At 31.6% G+C, this 23,908-nt stretch overlaps 1 protein-coding gene across 2 annotated transcripts in view; it reads left to right on the plus strand.

Moving 5' to 3' along the window:
• LOC143065179 (secretin receptor-like) overlaps positions 1–23,908 on the plus strand; it is a 114,170-nt gene that overhangs the window by 84,784 nt on the left and 5,478 nt on the right. For both annotated transcript variants that reach the window (XM_076238594.1, XM_076238595.1), the window contains 8 exons: positions 4,943–5,053; positions 15,004–15,149; positions 15,748–15,842; positions 16,229–16,397; positions 18,794–18,950; positions 19,656–19,716; positions 20,083–20,152; positions 21,352–21,443. In XM_076238594.1, the coding sequence (XP_076094709.1) occupies positions 4,943–5,053; positions 15,004–15,149; positions 15,748–15,842; positions 16,229–16,397; positions 18,794–18,950; positions 19,656–19,716; positions 20,083–20,152; positions 21,352–21,443 (901 nt within the window). The remainder of the gene's footprint in view (positions 1–4,942; positions 5,054–15,003; positions 15,150–15,747; positions 15,843–16,228; positions 16,398–18,793; positions 18,951–19,655; positions 19,717–20,082; positions 20,153–21,351; positions 21,444–23,908) is intronic.

Consider the following 23,908-nt stretch of genomic DNA (forward strand, 5'->3'; position numbering starts at 1 on the left):
ATGAATTATTAGATGTTATTTATAGGCTGAATCTAAACATGTATTAAAAATTTGGGATTTTAGGCCCAGTTTCCAAGTTGGTCTAAATTGAAGTTTAGAATTAATTTTTAAATTTGTTTTATTTTTTAACAAAATTGAATCTATGTGGCTCTTTGAAATGCGAAATCCAAACATGTATTTATATATTACTATTTATATTCTTCAAATAAGTTAATCCATCTTCAACTGATTTAATATATAGTTACTGTTACACCACTGTCCCAGGGTAGGGGGGTTTGGGGGGGGGGGGGTGGCGCTCACAAACATGTTTGACCATGCCACATTCTTGAGCTGCCTGTGTCAATCCAATAGTCTGTAATTCGGTGGTTGTCGTTGGTTCATGTTTGTCATATTTGTTTTTCGTATATTGTTTTGTTATAAATTAGGTTGTTGATTTTCTTAATTGAATTGTGTCATATTGACATGTCGGGACCTTTTATAACCGACCATACGGTATGAATTTTTCTCATTGTTGGCTGCTTATAACTACTTGCACTCACTTCATTTGAACTTTGGTGGCTTAGCAATCTTACTGCATCTCCTTATTTTCATTATGTTCATTGTATTGTTGTTAACTTTTGAAAAATTCAAATGGTAAGCCTAAGTACTGTTGCAAATTACAGATCTATAATCTGCCGATACCTGTATCTTGACATTGCACAAGTTCGTGTTTTCTCTGACTGTTTATGAAGTCCTTTCTCTAAATCCATTGGATGTTGGATGTGTAATGATTGATAATTTACTCTTAGATGAATGATTTTTTTAAAGTTGTTAGTGGCTTTGAGCTAGCTGTCAGTAACTGCGAGTACTCTCAGGTCAGTACTTTAGTTTCTTTTTGTTGTTGGAATATACAAGTAACCGGCCACGTCCAATCTGTGTTTGTGTATCCATCTAATGAGTTAAGCCTTTTTCAACTAATTTATATGGTTTGTTCTTATCTTGTACTGCTACATCATTGTCCCAGGTAAGAGGGAGGGTTGGAATCCCGCTAACATGTTAAACCCCGCCACATTCTTATTGTATTTACCTGTTCCAAGTCAGGAGCCTGTAATTCAGTGGTTATCGTTTGTTGGTGTGTTACAAATTTTTTTTTTTTTTTCGTTCGTTTTTTGTACATAAATTAGTCCGTTAGTTTTCTGGTTTGAATTGTTTTTACATCTGTCATTTCGGGGCCTTTTATAGCTATCTATGCGATATGGGCTTTGCTCATTGTTAAAGGCCGTACGGTGACCTATAGCTGTTAAGTTCTGTCTCATTTGGTCTAGATCTCTAATAGAGAGTTGTCTTATTGGCAATCATACCACATCTTCTTTTTTATATAATCCCCAAACTTATTAGTTATACAGAATTTGCATGAACAAAAGAAACAATTATATAACACATTCAAATTGTAAACAGTAATGCAATAAATTCCAATACGATTATGTTTACTTTTACTGTATAAAATTATTTTTAGATCATATATCCCGATTATCTAAGATCTTAAGTAAAAATTTATGTTGTGTGAATTTGATTGATCTTTTTAAAGATGTTAGTGTAAGGTGTCATCACGAAAGGGGTGTAATTGATTAAATTAGCAATAGTTTAGGTTTGTCTTATCTTTTAGTTTTTGTTATTTACTGTTTGACTTTAAATTGGAACAGATAAACAGAAAAAAAACGAGGGGGGGGGGGGGGGGGCATTTAAAGAAATCCTAATCAGCTATTCTTAATGGAATAACAGTTCCTTTATAATATAAAGTATTTACAAAAGATTTTGATTCTCCGGAAATCTCTTGTAATCGATGGATTTCAAAATATATAAATTGTTTTTGCAGTACACAAACCACATTCCGTTTGCGCAAATGATACAATTAAATATAGGCAAATAGTATACAAACAGTTTTATTCAAAAGAGATTTTAGATGCTACCTTTGAAAACACAGTTCTTGGTTGCATAATAAAACATAAGTCAGTCATCGTAAACTTAAGAGAAAGCACTATATACACTGATAAGGTCTAGATACGAGAACTTTTTTAACAATGTTAAAACACAGTTCTGTTATAAATTAACGAAATAAAAGCTAAAAGAAATCTTTACAATGGAGTAAAATAAAAGATTTACATTGAATAACCATGCGTGGTCATAAAATATTACATATATAAAAAGAAGTTGTGGTATGATTGCCAATGACACAACTCTCTACAAGAGACCAAAATGACACAGAAATTAACAACTATGGGTCACCGTACGACCTTCAACAATGAACAAAGCCCATACCGCATAGTCAGCTTTAAAAGGCCCGAAATAACAATGTAAAACAATTCAAACGAGAAAACTAACGGCCTAGTTTATGTTTAAAAAATGAACGAAACACAAATATGTAACACATAAACAAACACAACCACTGTATTGCAGGCTCCTGACTTGATTGACAGATATAATGATGCGGGGTTAAACTTGTTAGCGGGATCCCAACCCTCCCCTAACCTGGGACAGTGGTATAACAGTACAGCATAAGAACGAACCATACAAATCAGTTGAAAAAGGCTTACATATAACTTATCAGATGGATAACAATACAAGTGGACGTAGCCGGGTATTTCTTTTCCTCGATTTACAAATAAGGAGGTGTGGGATGGTTGCAAATGAAACACTATCAAGGTCAAATAAATGAATGCCATCATAAACAACCGTACAGACTTCAACAACCAATTCGGTATAAGTTGACTTTAAACTGCACCAACATGTAAAATATGAAACAATCAAAATCTGAGAAAGCTAATGGAAACTAACTCAGAATTGACAATATGCATCTTGACACCTCAAACATGTGAACACTATATAATGATTTTAAACCTTATTGACTCTAAGTGACTCTCATTTTTTTTTAAATAAGTATGATTACTAAGTTACCCATTACCTGGGGGAAAATACTCTATAAAAAATCTTATTCACGATGTATATTTTAAACTTTCCCCTAATATTTTACTTCTAAAATGGCGCAAATGCAGTTTTTTTAATTTTTAGTGCAAATGAAATAAAACCTTGTGGCGCAAAGAAAGATTGGAATATGCAAAAAAAAAAGGCGCAAATGCAATGCGCCATATCCTGTAGGGAATGGTCGTTTTTTTTTTTTTTTTTCAATAGCAGAAGGTTCTGCAAATACTTTTATCCTGATTTTCTACATATTTTAAATAGCACACCCTAGTTTAAATGATCCTTGTTATTTTTTATATTTAATTTGCATTGATTAATGACGTCTCCTGAAAAACATACAATGTATGTGAACTACATGTTTTTGGTGAAATAATTGTATTCAAACATAATGTCAAAATTTCAATAGGATGAGATATGTCTGCTTTAATGACCTCGTTTAGAGCCAAATACAGTCAGTCACATGAAACTTTTAATCATGCATTTACCGTAATTAAAAATTATGCTTAAATATGGTGTTAAATATCCCTCAAGATTTCAAAAGATGTGGAAATATTGCAAAAAATGATTTATTACTTTTCAATTGAGATCAGGATTCTAATTTACATATATATGTATAGAGATTCACTTAATGTATTATAATGTAATACATCAAGAAGATAAATTAAAAGCTGTGGGTAAATACAATCAAATCTTTATGTTTTTCTGTTCCTTTTCAAGGGTAGATAATAAGGTTGATTACCTACTGAATGCATTTGTTTTGAAGAAGTATAAAATCTATTTAAATTAATATTGAAATTTTGCAAAAAAAGATTGATTACGTTTGAGAAGGTTTATTCATGATATAGTCTAACCGTAGCCAATTTATACGAGTTAAGGAACTAACAGTGATCACTGCATCCAAATCTAAAATATACATTGAATTATCCATCTCATTAAAAAAATAACTGAAAAACAGTTCTTAAAATTGCACATATTTAATTCCTTGCCTGTAATATACATTGCATGTGTCACCTTTATTTAGAGTTGTGCTTATATTTTACTGCACTGCACTTAAATTTTCTTTCTTGTACCAATTGTGTTAACCTTATTTCTAAGGTTGTATTCGTTTCCACATACGGCGTAATACAACAATTTTGCTTACAGATCGGGACCCATAAATCGGGTTGTATTGATCGTATCCCATATACCGGTATAGATTAATTGGAATTCATAGATTGATTGGAACCATAGATGAAAGTTATTTCCGGTTTATAGATTACAATCTTTCCGATTTATAGGTCCCCATGCTGTCTTAAATGATTAACAAGCGTCCGCACCATAATCACTAAGCCCCTCTCAGATTTGTTTCTACTGTTCCGACTGCAATTCCAATGCATTGCAATCGTGTACAGCCTGTTTATATCTATTTTTCATACTGCATCTGTAGAAACGATAGCCGGTTATATGTTGTGTTCCCCAATTAACCTTTAAATGAGGACTTAAAGTGTGTACATTCGTGCCCCCTATATTGTTTCGCTATTAAGGCTCAGTTGTATAACGTATAGACTAGTCAGACAGATAACTAATCTATCTGTTTGTTGGATTAGGCTATTTCTAAAGGAGAGTAGTATACCTGACCTAATAATGACTTCACGGTTCAGCTAGCACTGAAGCAAGCTAACCAAAGATATTACAGGTGCCTACACACTCAATGAAATCGGCTGTTAAAATATGCTAAACTTGTCATTTTGCATTTCACTGTAAGTTCATGAATCCAAAGTTTTTTTTCATTTACAGCCAAATGTGAAGGTAGCATAGATGATGTAACATACATCTTTTGCAGGAAATAGTTTTCTGGTCGATGAAATCATTTCTCCTTTTTTAAATATACAACAAAGCATGGCAATAATTTTGTATCAATTTCTTGTGTTTTTAAGCATATTCTTTACCAAATAATGGTAGGGTATCACTTTTTTCAAATTATTTATGTATTCATATTTTCCAGGACTGTATTGCAATATCACATGGGATGGTATATCATGTTGGCCGGCCACAAAAGCAGGAACAGTAGCTGTCAAGCCTTGTCCTGACTATATAAACAGACTTGATCCAACAGGTAAGGACAATGAATGATAAATTTATTCAACTATAAAGTAAAAGTAAAACTAATATCCATACATATATACTAGTTACTTTGTGCCAAATGTCTCATTTAATAGTAAGATTCCTGTCGGGGAATGAATGATTTTTTTTATTAGTTGTTAGAGGATGTGAACTAGCTGTCAGTTAACTGCGAGTAGTCTCAGATATGTACCTAGTGTCTTTTTGTTTTTGGGATGTACAAGTACCCATCCACGTCCACTTGTATTCTTATCCATCTAATGATTAGTTCTTATGTTGTACTGTTATACCACTGTCCCAGGTTAGGCGGAGGGTTGGGATCCGGCTTACATGTTAAACCCCGCCACATTCTGTATGTATTTGCCTGTCCCAAATCAGGAGCCTGTAATTTAGTGGTTGTCGTTTGTTAGTGTGTTACATATTTGTTTTACGTTCATTTTTACATAAATAAGGCCGTTAGTTTTCTCGTTTGAATTGTTTTACATTGTTATTTCGGGGCCTTTTATAGCTGACTATGCGGTATGGGTTTGGCTCATTGTCGAAGTCTGTACAGTGAACTATAGTTGTTAATTTCTGAGTCATATTGGTCTCTAATAGAGACTTGTCTAATTGGCAATCATACCACATTTTCTTTTTTTATAAGTACGTTATTATACACTTTCGAAAAGTATTCTGAATCATTGTTTCATATTCCCCACGTAAACTGTCTTAACCATCTATCTTGAAGTGATTTTGACTTTCAAATCTACATCGCGTTCATAAAACAATACCACCTTACTAAAAATATACAACTTAACACGTGTGAATTTTTTTAAGGCACTCTTGAAATGTTAAAAGCAACAAATGCTTGTAGTTATTATGGAATAATTACATAATATAGATATTTCATTAAGATTCCATCATTGTCTTGACAGACTCACATTTGATGGAGTTTCACTATGATGTTTTAAGTGGCTATAAAACGCATTACCTATGACTGCACATGTTTTACTTGACAACGTTACAACACTGCGTAAAATGTGTATAACAAAACAAGCTTGTCTTACCCTCTTTACATTTAAACTTTATTATGAGAATTGAATTTACTTTTCTCGTTTAATACAGACTGCACTGTGCGTTGACAAACGGATTTTCATCCAAATTGTACTACAAAACAAGCATGGCCTTCTTAATTATTCAGCAGATAAATAAAATATAGAAAAGGGTAAATGACCGAATTATTTGGCTTCTATATTATGTCTTTGATCATACGTATGTTCATTCTTTAGTTACATTCTAACGGCTGATTTAATTTAAGTAAGCCTTTCTGGTTCCTCCATCCTACATCTTAAAATGAAATTATAAAAAGCTGCATTTGTTGTTGGAAATCCATTCTCGTTTTGCAGAAATGGGTTATGACATTCTATATTTGTTCTCGTGATGAATGCTATTTTATCATTCTTTGGAGAGTTTTAACTTTAACATATCACTTTCCCCAGACACATTAATCTTTTTTCTATATTTTCCTGTATTTAAGCTGTCATATTTCTGATGACCATTTTTGATAATAAATAAAGAATGGCGATGATGCTACAGTTGACATTAACACTTATGTAGACATAACAAATTGGTTGTACAATTGGAGCAGTATACTTTGTATATTGTACAACTCAGAATATTATTCGTCAAAAACGCGTTTCGTTTTTATTTCGCTTGAAAGTACACCCTAGATTTAAAAATTGAGACATAAGGTATCTTTATATCGTGTAATCTATTCATGGATCAAGGTTGGTGGTTTTGGGGTTTTTTTTTGGGGGGGGGGGTTTCGGTGAGGGTCCTAGAAATGGTTAGATTTTATATGTGTGTCCTTCTCTTTTTTGTGTTTTGCTCTATTGGTTTTACGTATAAGTACAATAGAAACCTACAAAAGACACGTGACTATTTTGTTATAACAAACTGTAGAATAAAGTTTGTTCGGCATGGATTCCGGGAGATTTGTGTCCTCCGTCTAATTCTCAAGTAAATACTCTCTACTGGCAGCTTGACAAACACTTATCGAGATTTATGTCGGTCGTTTTATTCTAAAGTAAATCTCCTCTACTGACAGCATAAGAAGCACTTTTAAAATTTATTTTCTCCGCGATTCTCAAGTAAATCAAATCTACTGCAGCTTCAGGAGCACTTATCGAGACATGTGTCCTCCGTTAGATTCTCAAATAAAACCCCTCTACTAGTAGCTTGAGGAGTACTTATCGAGATCGATGTCATCAGTCTGATCTTAAGTTAATCTCATCTACTGCAGCTTGAGGGGCACTTATCGAGATTTATGTCATCAGTCTGATTCTCAAGTAAAACCTCTCTACTAGCAGCTTGAGGGGCGCTTCAATATAAATGTGATATAGTTCATAAAGATATTGTCTTCTTTAAAATCACGAAAGGCATGCGTGCAGAACTCTTTTTTTGCAAGAAACTTTTAATTAAAAGCAAAGTGGGAATTGCTAGATAACCAAATCAAGCAAGACTTAAATGGATTCGCATTGAGTATGCAGTATATACATTTTTTTATATAAAGTAACAAGTTTTATTGGTTTTCTTTGTTCTGTAAAGTTCCTTTCCATTGATTACATTACTCCAGAAATCTAATTCAATAAAACTGAAGAAATGTACAGTAATATGTACGTTTCTATATAATACACCACAGTGTTCATGGTCGTTGAACATTCCCTAGTAATACTGTAACAGTAGTTAACCTGTAATCGCTATTGGTCCGCCATTACTAGATATCACACAGGTTTCCGTAATTTTTTGACGTCACAAAACAAAATATCTGACGCCACAATGACAATGGAAACATGATTGTTGTATGCGTCAAAAGATCAAGCGGCCGGGTCAGCCGGGATTAGCGATAAGGTGTACTGATAAGAGACCATGCATATGTTTGATAGGAAAAAAGCACTAAGTATTACTTTGACTGACAACTATGAAATGACTATAGGCAACAACAAAGCAGCTGATAAATTATTCTATCCGGGTTCTCGTCTATCTTAAACTCTGATAGATTTTCTCAAAGACACGGTTTCTCAGTATTATGTAGTTTCTGTGATAACTTCCCTCGGTTTCCTTCCGAATCTTGATACGACACTTGTCATACATGAAATAATAATATTGTGGTTCTAATCTTAAAAAGCGTGAAAATGTTGGTGACACAATGAAACAAACGCTTGCATAATAACAAAAAGGAAATTATAAATGATAAAATGAGTTTTGCAACTTAATATAGTTCATAAAACTGCTATTTCACTTAGGGAAGAAGATATTTATTTCATTTTTTTAATCATTTTACATTTCCTTGAGATGAGAGATTGTGTTATGTTTGTTGTTTATTATTTAGAAGTTTATAAATAAGACCACACATCTTAGACAAGACAATAATATTGATTTAAATCTTAAGTGGAACAAGGCATTATCATTAATTTTAAATCTAAAGTATAATTTATGGTACATCAAGATATGCTGTTGTTATCAGTTCAGCATAGATGTCCCTTCCTTGAACTTTCATTGATATATAATTCATACTATTTTTTTCTACACAATGCATCATGACATCGTGAAAAACACAAATACCTTGATAGCGGAAATTACATTTACATCTTGATTAGACTACGGACAACGTATTACACTGCCATGTTAACGTCTACAAGAGAACTGATCATTCAGTCGTTAAACCAGTATAACTGAAATTATTGTTTTCATTTGAAGGACAAAGTGATTGCTAAGCCCATATTATAAGACAACTGCTCAGCAAGTTCACTACCATTCTATTATAAATAAACCATCAATGGAAAGTTGCCGTTTGTCATAATCATAATCGTTTAATAATGACCTTGTGTTGGCTTATAACTTTGACTGTTCTTCTTCTTCCTCTGTTAAGGAGATGACCTCATATTTGAGTGATTAACTAACTCCGCTCGGTAAAACAGGAGGCTTCTTCATTAAATAAACGTATATATTAACCAAATAAATAAAACTATATACACTGTACAATTTGACAAGCTGTCTAGTTAGGCTGCATCTGGGTCCAGGGCACACAGGCTAATCTGGCCCTGAACTCTTCAAGTGATGGTGCAGCTGTTGTTTTTGTTTTCTTTTGAATTGTCTTGCATCCGGGGCTTCTGTAGATTACATTCAGTATGGGTTTCCCTTATTGTTGACGGCCATACATAAACGATGGCATATGATTTTTTAACATCCTTGTCTATTGGTAATTGAATGATACTTATCTCATTTGCGATGCTACTACATCTAGATATTTCAACAAGCGCAGTATCATTGTCCATTCACACGTTGCAAGCTGTGTTAGCTTTTGTTCTGTATTATCTGGGTTTTTTTTATTAATAATTTCATGATAGGCACAACCGATCTTATATTTTCTATCTGGTATTCTTAATTGAAAAAGTCATTCAAAATGAATAACTTGAAGGTGGTCTTATTCACACCTACATCATTCATCATGCCATAATAGATTTACTTTTATCATTCACATAGGCATGTGAAATGCGATTTGCTTCTTATATTTAAAGCAATTAGTGTCTCAAACAGGAGTATGCACATAACTTTAAAAAAAAGAAGAAGACGTTAGTCGAGATTTTCAGGAAATTACCGAAGAATGTACGACTAAACTATGTCTAATCAGAAAGTGTTTTTAATAGTACGAAAGATAAAAAAAAATAATTATTAGATTAGTAGAAATATCGACAATAAAACATTGGCAATGATAGACAACAGCTTTTTGTAATTATACTTGTATATTAGGATGGTCAAATCATCGTTTTCGATCTGTTTAAGCTTTATATATTTTTTAAAACCCAAAGCGCTCATTATTCAGGAATCTTAATGTATACGCCAATCAAAATCTTCGGAAATATGAATAAAAGAGTTTATGTATAGTTTGACTCTTCCTATAGAAAATAGAAATCTATTTATCTGTCACAGTGCATAAATCTAAATGTTTACATTATATTCTCTAGCACTGTGTTAACAACGCTGCATATGTGCTTTGGGGGGGGGGGATAAAGTTTTCCACATTGGCAAAGTTTGCCGCTTGTATAGATGGATTTGGTTTCACTTACTCTTTTATTGTGCATTTTAGTCATATAGTTCTAATGTTTTGGAGTACTTATAGAACATGCCTGGGTTTAACAGTTTGGGTATTGGGCGTTTCTGTGAAAGGCAAACACAGAAAAGCCCTCCGTACGCACCCGCCAAATGTATAAAATATTGATTTTAATTTACATCCAGGAAGTTGAACCAAGGGAAACATTTTGCTAAAATGGAATAATGTAAATATTTTGATTGTTTGCTGTTTGCTCAACTTGTCTTAAACCACTTAAGCAAACCTGCGATTTCATTAGGCCTCGACAAACTCAAATTAACAATTAAAGCTCCCATTTGACGAATGTAATTTCATATCGTGAAATCCGTTTTTGTCTACTTTGACAAGTATGCCTTATGTTAGCAGATGTTAAGATATCTGCATACAAAAAGTCTCATAAATTCACTTACAAAACTCAAATTAAATGAGAAACATCCTTCGGAGAAATAATTTGTATATCAAAACAATGGTCTAATAAAAATTGTATTTCTAAAAAACAGCCACTTAAAACACAACATATTGGTAAAGGTATGTTGATTAGTCACTTCTTACATTACTACACATGAACAGATTAAATCATCCCGGAGGTGCAGATTTGTATGTCCAGATGTTGTGGAAAATATTTTATTGTATGGATATGTTCAGGTTACAAATGTTTTGGGCCGGTAGTGATATACAGTTATAACTGACAAGTTTTCACATGCAATAGTTTTTGATTACTATATTTGTAAAAAAGTAAGAATATATTAAGTGTAAGAGTCAAATTCACGTCAGTATAGCTTAAGATCAATTTTAGTCGTTTTGAATAAAAAGCATAAAATTTGTATCTAGTGACGTCATGACAATAACAACAATAATTTTGTAAAGTAGATTTGAATAATGCGACTTCACTTAGGATATGTAGAACGACAAGTGGTAAAAGAGCCTAACCCTATCCTATTTTTGGACCGTTTTTAAAACATAACAATATAATAACAAAGCAGATAATTAAAATAAGTACACATTTAACAACAAAAATACCAGAGAAAAAAAGACGGACGATATTTTCGTTCGCTATTTAGGATGTTTTGACAACCAAAGCTTTCCTCGAATTCATAATGCTTATTATTCCGTCAACACATAGAACAGTGTAAACTTATTGTTATGAACAAAATATTTGAGAAAAAAACGCACAAAGATTTGTGACGTCTTTGACGCAGTATAAATCATACACAGATATGAGGAAGGGACACAGAATTGAGACTGGACATATATTTGAGGCTCACGTGTCTATGAGTGAACCTTTAGAGTTTAGATGTAACCAAATTTAACATAACACCGTATCATGAAATATTACTTTAGACATGATGTTTCATTCTTTAATCAAGCAAGAAGTGATATCACGTACAATAAATGTTCATTGGTATATTTTTATAGTTATTTACAACACATTAAGTGAACAACAAGGCACGTATGGTGCATACATACGGAATCTATCGACTGCCTTAGCATGGCTTCTATCAAACAGTTAACATTCACAAATTTCAGGCTATGAAGTCAATTCCAAGCATTTTTCGCCAATTATGATAACATTTAAAATAACAATATTGAAAAAAAAACCAATTGTATGTGTTTTCCTAAAATTATAGATATGATAGTTATGCTAGATGCAACACATATACAAGCAATGTGCTTCTTCTAATTTGACCATGCGTTATTACATTATTATATCTAATATGAATAAAAGGAAATGTTTGGTATGCTTAGATAAGACAGATATGAACCCGAGGCGCCACTATGGGTCGTTGGATTTAGCCATTGGTTCTGATATTGGTCAACAAATAACAACAGGGCCGATATGAAAAATGATATTTTTGCAACTATTACACGTTCAAAATCAGGATCAATCCAGTATAAAAAGTCATCTGCAAATTATGAGTCTGATCATTAATTGATCTGAAATTGACCCGTCCTACTATAGAATTGAATGAACTTTGCAGCATTTAAACAGAGTATGTCCATCTAATAGTTGTATTGGTGAATCATTGGGACGTTAAAACATGCCACTCCAAAAATACTAACAAATAACAAAATCTAAGGAACATGTAACAAAAAATTTCCAAGGCGGAAATGTCAGACTCTTATATCATACCTTATTTATATGTATAAATTAACATGTCCTGGAATTCGATTTTAATCAGACAGTTAAAAAATTGAATAGCTCTGTATTTCTATCTTATCGAGGCTATTCCTTTATTCCTTTTTAAACATTTAAGATTCGTGTAAAGTACAACTCGTTAATCCATTTACCTATATATTTAGATCCTAAATAATGAAAAAACAAGAAAGCCAAAGTAGATTACCTTCGATTAGTCTTTACACGATCAACAGATTAAGTTTCAGATATCTTATAATTTCCGTATTGAGACATAAATATAACTTGCTTGAAAATTTGAAAACAAAATAGTTTATAACTTGCATGCATCCGAGATGCTTTTGTGAATTTATCTCAAATTAAAAACGCTTAAACGAATATTTAAAAGCAGAGGACGTATAAGAACCGACACAGATTAAACGTTATATTACCAAAACAGACCTTTGAATAATAACCAAATCCATATTCAGGCAGTTTTGTCTGAGGAAGTTGAAACCTTAGATTTTTAATAATTTTTAATTTTATAAATGTTTGTTATAAATCATGTCACCTGGAGTATAAAGGCGATATACTTATCATATTGCAGTCTGATTATAAAATCTATAAAGGTAAGCGAACACGAAATAGAACCAAAGTTGTATATTTCTGTTTGACGAGTCATGCAGTTTCTAAAAAATATCTCACATACCGTGATTCTCCAATTCATCAGATTCATCAATAAAACAATATTATATTATTTCATAGACAAATGAACCTCCTACGCAAAATAAATTCTTTGTTTCAGATATGTATTACATTTTACATACATATTACATATAACATTGTTATCAACTAGTTGTTGCAACACGACGATATTATTTTTGTTTTATATTGGATAATTTTACTGATTGTGTAGTTAGTTTAGATTATCCTTTGTTTCTCTGAAATTGGGAGAGATAAGATCATTTTCTTCTTTAAGATACGAGATTGTTGTAATCCGTTTGTCTTATTTGTAACAAATATTTTCTATGTTCTCTTCTTTTATATCTGATAGAAACGAAATCTAGCAGTTTTACATTGTTTTCTTTCTTTTTATCATACAAATATGATATAAGATGAATTCTTATAAATTAATGTCTTTGATAATTTCAGTAAATTATTGATAAGGAAAACAAAGAATCCGAAATAGTAAAAACATATATGGCTCAATGGCAAATAACTTTAGAACTTGATACCATTAAAGATATACGATAATTGTAAAATTCTAATAAACAATAAAATTATCATGACTAACCATTTATATTCAGTTAGAGGATTACTGACTTATATCTCTGAAATGAAGAGATCCTGCACTTATGACTATATTAATTGGCAGTTTTCGTTTTTTTGAAGAAACTTTGTTGGGACCAATTTTATTTCGATATGTCTTACTACGAAATATGATAGATATGACATTTGATGTCTACAAGAATATTTATTATATTTTGCACAATCTTTACGATATGCACCACCATGCCTTTAAAACGGTTTATAACTGTCATTCTTGAAGACATGCACACATAATACTTCTGTTTTCATTTGTCAAAATCAATAGTAAATCATACATATATATCAATTCGTTCTCGACTTTTTTTTAAGAATAGATGTATCAGTTATTATTCCACTGCATGTTGATTTTGATAGCGAAATCAATATTTGATTGGTTGAAACTTTCACACGTGACGACGAACAAAACTTCATATTCACCTCTGAGTATCATATTCCCCTCTGAAATGTCGGGACAAAATCGTGCGACGTAAAGCGCGGTTTATGTTCATAACGTCTTGAACTTCTTATTTTCTAAATACTTTTAGCAAATATCATTATCGTATTTCAGACATTAAAACAAAAAGACTAATTAAACAATTAATGTTTATCAGTACTGTTTATCAATATGTATGTTGTGTTTAGTAATAATTCCGGTATGTAAACTAATATTTGAAGTTCAGATAGTGTACAAAGCTTAGGCAGTGGAATAAAACATTCATTTCTCTTGGCCTCTGGAGATATGAAGATTTGTTCACCCTCGAAAAATCATATTTCCCTCGGGCAGAGCCCTCGTGATATATGATTATTCTTGGGTGAACAAATCTTCATATCTCCCTCAGGCACGGGAAATAAATGTATAATGTTCAATTGAATTATTTCCTTCCAATAAAGAACGATTTAAATTTGTTTGGTAAATGATTATATCACATTCAATAGTGTTCCTTATATATGAAATAACTCACTGGCTTTGCTCTTAAAAAAAGTAAAATCACAAAAATATTGAACTCCGAGGAAAATTCAAAACGGAAAGTACTTTATCAAATGGCAAAATCAAAAGCTCAAACACATCAAACGAATTGATAACAACTGTCATAGCCCTGACTTGATACATGCGGTTTTTTTAATGTAGAAAATGGTGGATATCACCTGGCTTTATAGCTAGCTAAACCTCTCACTTGTATGACAGTCGCATCAAATTTTATTATATTGACACTGACGTGTGAACAAAACAAACAGACTTTATAGGTTAAAATGTCAAACATAGGGCTACACTAGTCAACATTGTGTTTAATCTTAACCACTAAAAACAAACAAATATGTTACACAGTGTCATATCAGTCTCTATGTCGACTTTATTCCAGTCTAAGTTTTTTTTAATTTTTTGTTTCTTCAGAAAATGTAACCAGACGTTGCGAGTCGGATGGAAGCTGGTTTGTTATTGCAGATACCAATAAGACCTGGTCCGATTATAGCGCATGCGTAATGAATGATATTCCTGTCAATGGTGTCCCTGGACAACCAGTCCCTGCTATCATCAAGGTAAGCCAATTTAATCATTACTCGAATGGATGCATGAGATAATGTAGTTTTATGGATTCATGGCATTTCTCTACTCAACAAGATTAAACATTGAAAATTTAACTGTTTGCAGTATAAATGCTCGTAGTTATTAAGATACGGTGTTGAATGTTGGTTTTAATAATTTAATACGATAATAGACAAACTTTATCATTTACAATAATGGTGCACTGTTTTTGTTTATTAAACTCAATCATAAATAGCCACCCTTTCTTACACATCTAAATTTAAGGACCGAATGCTAGTCTGTCTTTTGATCATTCAAAATAGTATAAAACTTTTGATATAGAACACTTCATAAAATCCTTAAAAACGATAGAGGAAGTGCAAAAAAGAAATAAAAGATCTTTTAAATTTTCGTGAAAATGCAGTCACTGCTTTAAGAAAAGTTGCGAATACCATGTGCAGACAAACATACCAAGAAACAGACTAGGGATATCTATTCATTAATTTTCATTTACGTGTATTTTCTTATTATCAAAGAATATATATAGGTGTTATCATTCTTTTAAATATATGTTCATTATAAATATATATTTGACAACCTTTTCAATTGTAGGACCACATGGACAACCTTACAATTATGAAACACACTGGTTATGGATTGTCGTTAGCGTCTTTATTAGTTGCAGTAATCATAATGTTATACTTCAAGTAAGTTATAAATCAAGTTTCCATTTGACTTCTGTTTTGATTAATATTAGATTTCCTTTTAAAATTTTCTACCTAATGTTAAGTTTGTCTAGATTTACGCAGTTAAAAATTAAAATGCAATTTAACTAACACACATATAATTAGTACCTGAACGTTTTCATTCAAGAAATAATATGCCTTTCTATATGCTTTAAAAAAAATACTACTTTCATCTAGCAAATAATAATTGAGGTGCTAAACTGAAAAAAATTAAATCAATAAATCAAAATCTTAAATACACTCATAATACGTACAATTTGACTCGAAATTAACATTTTCTTCATCGCTTTCAAACGTTTCGAAATATCTGACTTAACCTTAACAAGATTTTTGTGTTTTTGTTTCAGAAAGCTGCATTGTCCCCGGAATACCATTCATCTTAACCTTTTCTTGTCGTTCATCCTGAGAGCTATCATATCTTTCATTAAGAATGGTATTATGATAGAAGGTTTAGGATTTTCCAGTGACGTCTACTATAACGATAAAGGACAGTTAGCTTTTCTCCCAGAAGGATTAGTAAGTTAAATGTTGCCCAACAAATGTTTCTATTATTTTTCTTTACAAGTAAATGTATAAAAGAATCTGGTTGACTTACAGCTGACAAGATAACTGAACATGCAGTTGAGCATTTTGAAATTGATTCTTCAATAATTTAAAAGTGCATAACGTTATTCTGTTTTCCGAGTATCAATTATTGTGTCATTGATAGAAATAATCTCGATTGGATAACTCCAAACTCTGCTGGAATACAAATGTAAAGAAACATTGCAAAATAAAATAAATAATAAATGAACAAAAATCACATTTCAATTAAATTTTCTGATTTGATATCAAAACAGAAACCAAACTTAACATCATTACATAATAACTTGTGTCAAAAATCGTGTTGACTGTTAATTTGATTGATATTTTCTTCACGTCATTATTTGTAAAGAATATTTATTTGCAAGAATGAACAGTTTTTCCCTTGAATTGCGTTTAAGATAATTTTTGATGGTTTTGCATTATATTTGTTCCTGGTTGTATAACCACTATGTTAAAAAGTAAAGCGATACGGAGTTATTCTCTTTGCTAAATCAGTTCTTAACAGAATTCACAAAATACTCCAGATACAAATCCATAATATAGACCAAAACGTCTTTCCTTTGCGAAATGTTTAAAGGGAATAGTCGGGATTAATAGATGTATTAGACGAGTGCAACATCACAAGGAACCATACAGATTCGACTGTCCTCTGGTTATTTATATGCAGAAAAGTTTTGATGCTACATTTTCTATAGTTCATCTCATTTCAGTTATCTCGACCATAATAATTAGTTTTTCATTTTGCGTAGAAATATCTTATGAAAATATTCAACCCTACTTTACGAAGATTTGATGAAATAAAATATCGATATTTTCCCTTTGAGAATTTTCCTCACTCGATTTTATTTTAATGTTGATAACGTCATAATGTAAGCATTGTGTTTTGCTGCATCATGTTTTGATTTTCTCTTTACAATTCAATCCCATGCCTTTGAAAATAATTGATTTGTACAAGAAATGCAAAACTTGTATATGACTTACTGTCTTAAGCAAATACCCATCGATTTTGTTCCTTTATTGTACATTTTGAGCACAATAAAATCAACAATCTTCGAAATTTTATGCAAAAGTTCGAAACCTGATGGACGTTAGATATATATATATATATATAAAAAAGGTTGAGCCAAATAAGTTAAAACTATCAAATATGTTTGTCACTATCAATGTTTCCCCAGTGTGTCCTGATTAATTTATACCAGCCTCTACAACAGAAAAAAAGTAAATAAATGTTTCGGACTGACAGAAGTGAACACAAAATAACAATCACTTTTTTTTTTATATCAAATGTAGTGTTGAAGGAAATTCCCTATATCTTCTTTTACTACCGAGATGTTAACGGCCTTGACTACCCATGATGATTTCAATGTGCCTGTGAATTTAATGTGTACACTTATAAATCGAATTATCTTGTCTCTTAACTATAACTTCTGTAGATATTCATTCTCCACCGATACCTATTCATGAGATTGTTTGACCACTAATGACCAATGAACCCAGCAATCATCTGAATAACGTATCATGGAAAATCAAATATATAAAGTTTTTGTGTGAAGAATTTCAATTTGTGGAAAAATGCAAAAATCTCCAGTGATATGATTTTATATAGCGACACACAACGTATCACCATTTACCTTAGTTGGTTATAACAATCAACAAATGCTTTACTAGCAATGAGGTGTAGCATTGTCTTTTGAATCAAGCATCGAGTTTTTAACCTTTAAAACCATAATCTAAACTATATAATTTTATTTGCTATTATAAAATCAACCCTGGTTACCGAAGTGACAATAGTCTGTGATGATACTGTAACAATATACATGCAGTTTCACGTTATCAGGTTTATTTACATAAGGAAAAATACTGTACTAAGTCTGGTGTATTACATTTGTTTTCCATGCGTTTAGTGTATCTGAGCTTTTGATGTGGCCTTTTGATTTGAATTTTCCCTGGAGTTTGGTATTTTTGTTATTTTATTATTTGGCATTTTTGAGAATAACGATTATTCGTCAAAACAAAAAAGTAATCACTTTTTTTTCAATATTAAGAACTCTTTTTTTTGTTATTTCAATCAGCAGGGTGTTATTTTTTATCAATACATAATTCAAAACTCAAAATTAAATCGATCTGCTTGTGCTATCTTGTCCTGAAATGATTATTATAATTTTACAGAAGATGCGGGTGTTTGTTTTTGTTTTTGTTTTGTTTTTTGTTGGTTTTTTTTTGGGGGGGGGTTAAATCAAGAAGTCAGTAGACTAAAACACAAAAATTACGGTCTACAACAATAGCAAGGTGTTATATACAAGATGTCAACTTTTGATTATTTTCAGCATTGGGAATGTCGGATGTTTATGACAATCGTAAACTATATAATGGCTGCTAATTATGCTTGGATCTTTGTGGAAGCCTTGTACCTACAGATGTTAATATCAGTAGCTGTATTTACAGAAAAGAAACATTTACATATCTATATGCTTCTAGGATGGAGTAAGTATTGAAATACAAGAATTCAAACAAATCTGTGATTGTGAAGAAATATTTGAAAAATGAACAATTTGTTGAGACATGTTCATATTTTTTTTTCCATGGAGAATTTATCGTAAACATCTGGTAGTTGATCGTTTCCGTCTACCTTAGATAAGCAATTCAAACATCACAGTTTTTTAAGACGAGTATTCTCTATTTCCTACCTAGAAATCGGTTTAAGTTTGTGGCCCGGATTTGTTTACACCCGATCGATTTATGACTTTTGAACAGCGGTATACTACTGTTGCCTTTTAATCAAAAACATACTTTCAAATATTCGTGCTACAAAATGATGTGTATGTGTATAATACAGAAGTTGTGTATGGCGTATGAATCTATTTGATGTAGGAGTATGTTCAACTACATATGCACAGTACGAACACATGAAATAAATTCAAGAAAAAATATTACTGAAATATACGTTCCATTTCTAAAACAATTAAACTGCAACATTCATTTAAGTTTAGATTAGATCTTCCCTCGAAAAATTTCAGACCTCATCTAATGACCCACGGCGAATACACCAGGTTGATACGTAAAATGGTATTTAGATATTGCATAAACAGTCCGATTTAAGATATTAAACTGATCTGAATCAAATATATTTCGAGATTATAGACGATCACATTTGAAATCATTAATTGATATTACATTTTATGGTTTCAGCATTTCCCTTGGTATTCATTATACCCTGGGTGGCTGTTAGATCAACAGTGGATAATAAACTGTAAGTATGCTAATGTTGGAAACATCAGTTATCTTTATAAAAACGGTACTCATATTAACATCAAATCAAGAACGTCTGATTACTTTATTCATTTAAAACTCAAGGAACAAAATTTTGATCCCAGATAAAGAGTGTCAAACTCATTTGTGCGAGAACAAGACTTTCATATTGGTTTTCTGATCAAACTTAATTGTTTTATTTGAAGGCCAATAATAACCTTTAGTCTTCTAAATACTATCAGTAAACTTGGTAAAGGCAAAGGGAAACTCTGAGTGAGTTGTTTTTGAAGATTTTTGTTGTTGTCGTGCCTTACCTCATGATTGTACCTTATTTTTGCAAATATGTAATCGGCAATTTAAATTTCAGCTGCTGGACAACTTATGACATCCGATGGGTTGAATGGATTATTCATGGACCAATACTATTAACTATTGTAGTAAGTTTAATATGTGCATCTTACAAGTAAAGTTGTTTTTCAAGGAATGACTGTAATATGTTTTCTGTCTATGAAGAAATAACATAAAAAAAAGTGGTGCATACTGAATAACCCGCGAAGCGTCTTATTTTAAAGTGTGCACCACATTTTTTATGTTAATTCTAAATTGCATTTTAAACCGCAGAAAACACTTAAAAAATGTTGATGACGTCTCGGTCACATGACAAAATTATGGTTATGAACAAAAAACTGTCGGACATGTTACATAAAAAATTAGATTATTAGTTGATGTGGGCCGATTTTAAATATACAACAAATATTCCGTTTCTATGTATGTTGGCGTTTGTTTTTGTAGCAGTTCAGTGATTCAGTTGTTCCGCGGTTTCCAACATATAACTGGTGTGTTTCCGTCGATTTTGGTTGATAACCCAGACTTGTTTTCAATTTAATAGAGTTATGACTATTGAAGAGCAGTATACTGATGTCAATTTATTTATAAAACTAATTGCTGTTTATATTTTTGTAGATCAATAATTAACTAATTTTTATTTAACACAATGGCTAATTCAGATGACTTAAAGGGCGTACGCCCTCTTTTGTAACCTTGAACTCAGGATATTCTCTTGTAAAGCATATATAATGTGAATGTTAGGAAGTATGTGCCATAGTGGTATACGTATATGAGACACCGAACCAAAACGACATAAAATATCAAAACCAAGACGTAATTATCTGTCGTGAAAAACCTATATTAAGTAAGAATATTAGAAAAGCAGATGCATTCCGCCATAGATTTCAACGCAGTGAATGTGCACAATCATGACAATGTCATATCATTTTTGCAAATTTTATGTTCAATGTGTTAAATATAGAACTTATTCAGATACGTTGTGGTCAGATCTCTGTTAGGCCACTCTGAATATAAGTAACATTCCTACATACTTTCTTGACCTTGACACTTTGTAACTTTTGATGACGAAGACTAAGATCAGAAGTAAAACGCCAGGACTTTATTGAAATATAAGAGTCTTTTAAATCAGATGAAGACCTGTTATTTGTTTATGTACTACAGACATCGGACAATAAACTCTTTATACAAAAATGATAACAAATAATTGAGGCGTTTATGTTGTACACTATATCAATCAAAACTACATAGTAAGTGCTAAATAATGATGAAAGATTTTACTTTTTTACAGATTAATTTTACCATATTTATCAATATCGTCAGAGTTTTATTTACCAAATTGAATTCGTCGCCGTGTCCAGAGACTAAGAAGTTCAGGTATAGGTAAGTAAGTCTATTAATAATGCACATGTGAATGTAATGATTGAAAATAAATATTGCTGATCCACACATAATGAGAAATTTGGAGATAACAGATAAAAATGATTTTGTAATTCAAATTTTGTTTTCTTACCTATGTAATGAGAGAGAAATTCTTCAAAGATTTCTACCTCAGAAATAGCTTACCGTAGCTGTATTTGGCAAAACTTTCAGAAATGTTTGGTCTTCAATGCTCTTTAACTTCATACTTTATTTGACCTTTTTAACATTTTTTCATTCAAGCGTGACTGATGAGTCTTTTGTAGAGGAACGCGCGTCTGGTGCAACTATAAAATTTCAATCCTGGTATCTATGATGATATTGTATGATTAGATATTTTTTGCGGAATATATATCCCGATTTATCATAACATAAATATACTGTAATTGGCCATGAAGAACAATTATGTACATGTATAAACTAACTCTTAGTAAATGACAATTATAAATTGCAAATGTGGGGAATATATTGTCACCGAGTTATTGTCGAATCGTTTGTCACTAGTAATTATATTTACCAATTCTTCGAGTATATACTTTAGTTGCTAACTGTGTTTACTGAAAATATGGAAGACAAACTTACCAGGTTCTAATTTTCCCTTATCCAATTCTAACGCGGAAGAAATGGTTGAATGTTTTATTCAGTTTTCTTTTAGACATTTGGATTGGAGCAAACTTTAACAGTTTGCCGTTTTAATAAATAAAATGGACTGTGAATTTGTATAATTATCTGTTTAGAAAAGCAAAACTTCTTTCTATTTAATAAAATGAATATATTTATTAACGCTATGTTGAGTTTTATTGAACGAAACTCCTTCACTATTAATACTGTCGGAATAATGAACGTGTGATGTGTTTGATCTGCGTTTGTCTTTTTTTAATTTAGTTATATAAAAATTTCTAGTTTTCTTTTCAATCAATTAAAAAGTCGCGAATAAGACAACCAAGCATGATGACGTCCAATAAAAGTAAATTTTGTGCAGATCACAGAAAAACGCATATAAACGCTCGGCTAACTCACAAAAATCGTTAGAAGGATGGCGGTGACTGCAAAGGGCTAGTGAAGTCAGAGGCGATCGAAATATCATGGTGTGCGTAATATCTTTGGAAGATCGTGGTGGTGTTGGTCAATTACTGCATTTAAATATAATGATTTTCGTAACTATAAAATATAATCACAACATGTAAACATGTATATGGCGAACAAACTAATATTAGTTCATTAGATTGTGAGAAAGTCACACTAGAACCAAAACGATTCAGCATCTGACTCTGAATCCGATGATCATCATTTACAAAATAACGTTGTCATGGAAGAAGTTTTATCTCATAATATGGCCTACAGTCCGACACTGACTCAGGAGTACAAATTAGCACATCACTGAATACTCCACATAGACTATTATCCCTACCTCCCTGCGCTTTCATAATGTTCCTTTGAAGAAAAACGAGCTTGGTTCAACAGATTATAAGATAGATTGTTATTGCAAATCTCTTCTTGATGTAAATATAACAGTTGATGATATTGACAAGTCACACATAATAGGGTCTATTTGAGTTCTCTCTCAAAACATGTTTATGTTCATCGTTGCCTTCAAATATTTTTGTAATGAAAAAAATCCATATAGTTATTGCTAGTTATTTCAATGTCGAATGGAACGAGGGTTGTGTCAATATGCCCTAAATTATATTATCTCTTCGAATAATGAGTTTTGAATGTTCCATTTGTATATTTCATCTATATTCTTTTCTCATAACCTAGCCAATACGTTGTAAGGTATTTAAACACATTGGTAATTTTTATAGGAAAATTTACTTTACTAATTTTAGTTTGATGACTTATTATGTATGTTAGAACTGCAAAATACCTGCATGCAAAATTGGATTTATTTTATGGAAGTACTTTGTTTCTTGATTTACAAAAAATACGAGAATGTGAATAAAAAAATTAAGAAAATCGATATGGATTTCAAGCAATTAAAAAATAACATCATGCAGGCATTTTACAAATTGGTTTTATTGAACTTTATGTTCAGCATGATATATTGGTGTAAGTTTACTAAGAAAACATTGCAAATAACAAACAGCTCATTAGATTGTAGATTTCGTACCAATTATTTTTTATAATTATATGACCTAGATGTTATGTACAAGTTTACCGAGGGTAATATGAAGAATTATGTAATCATTGAATGTTAATTCCTATGAAACAGACACATCTCGTTTTGATTTTACTGACAAGACACCATCTTGTTTTACATAATCTAACGATAGATATATCCTTTTTTCCGTAAACAAGCTGAATTGAAGACCGTCCTAAATGAGGTCACATTATTGTCGTACATAACAATAATATACCAGTGAGATTTTAACTTATCTGTACAATAATGAACTAAACAGGGAACTACTTTTTCATTATTCCGCTTATAT

The sequence above is a fragment of the Mytilus galloprovincialis genome, chromosome 2, assembly GCF_965363235.1.
Source record: "Mytilus galloprovincialis chromosome 2, xbMytGall1.hap1.1, whole genome shotgun sequence".
Lineage (NCBI taxonomy): Eukaryota > Metazoa > Mollusca > Bivalvia > Mytilida > Mytilidae > Mytilus > Mytilus galloprovincialis.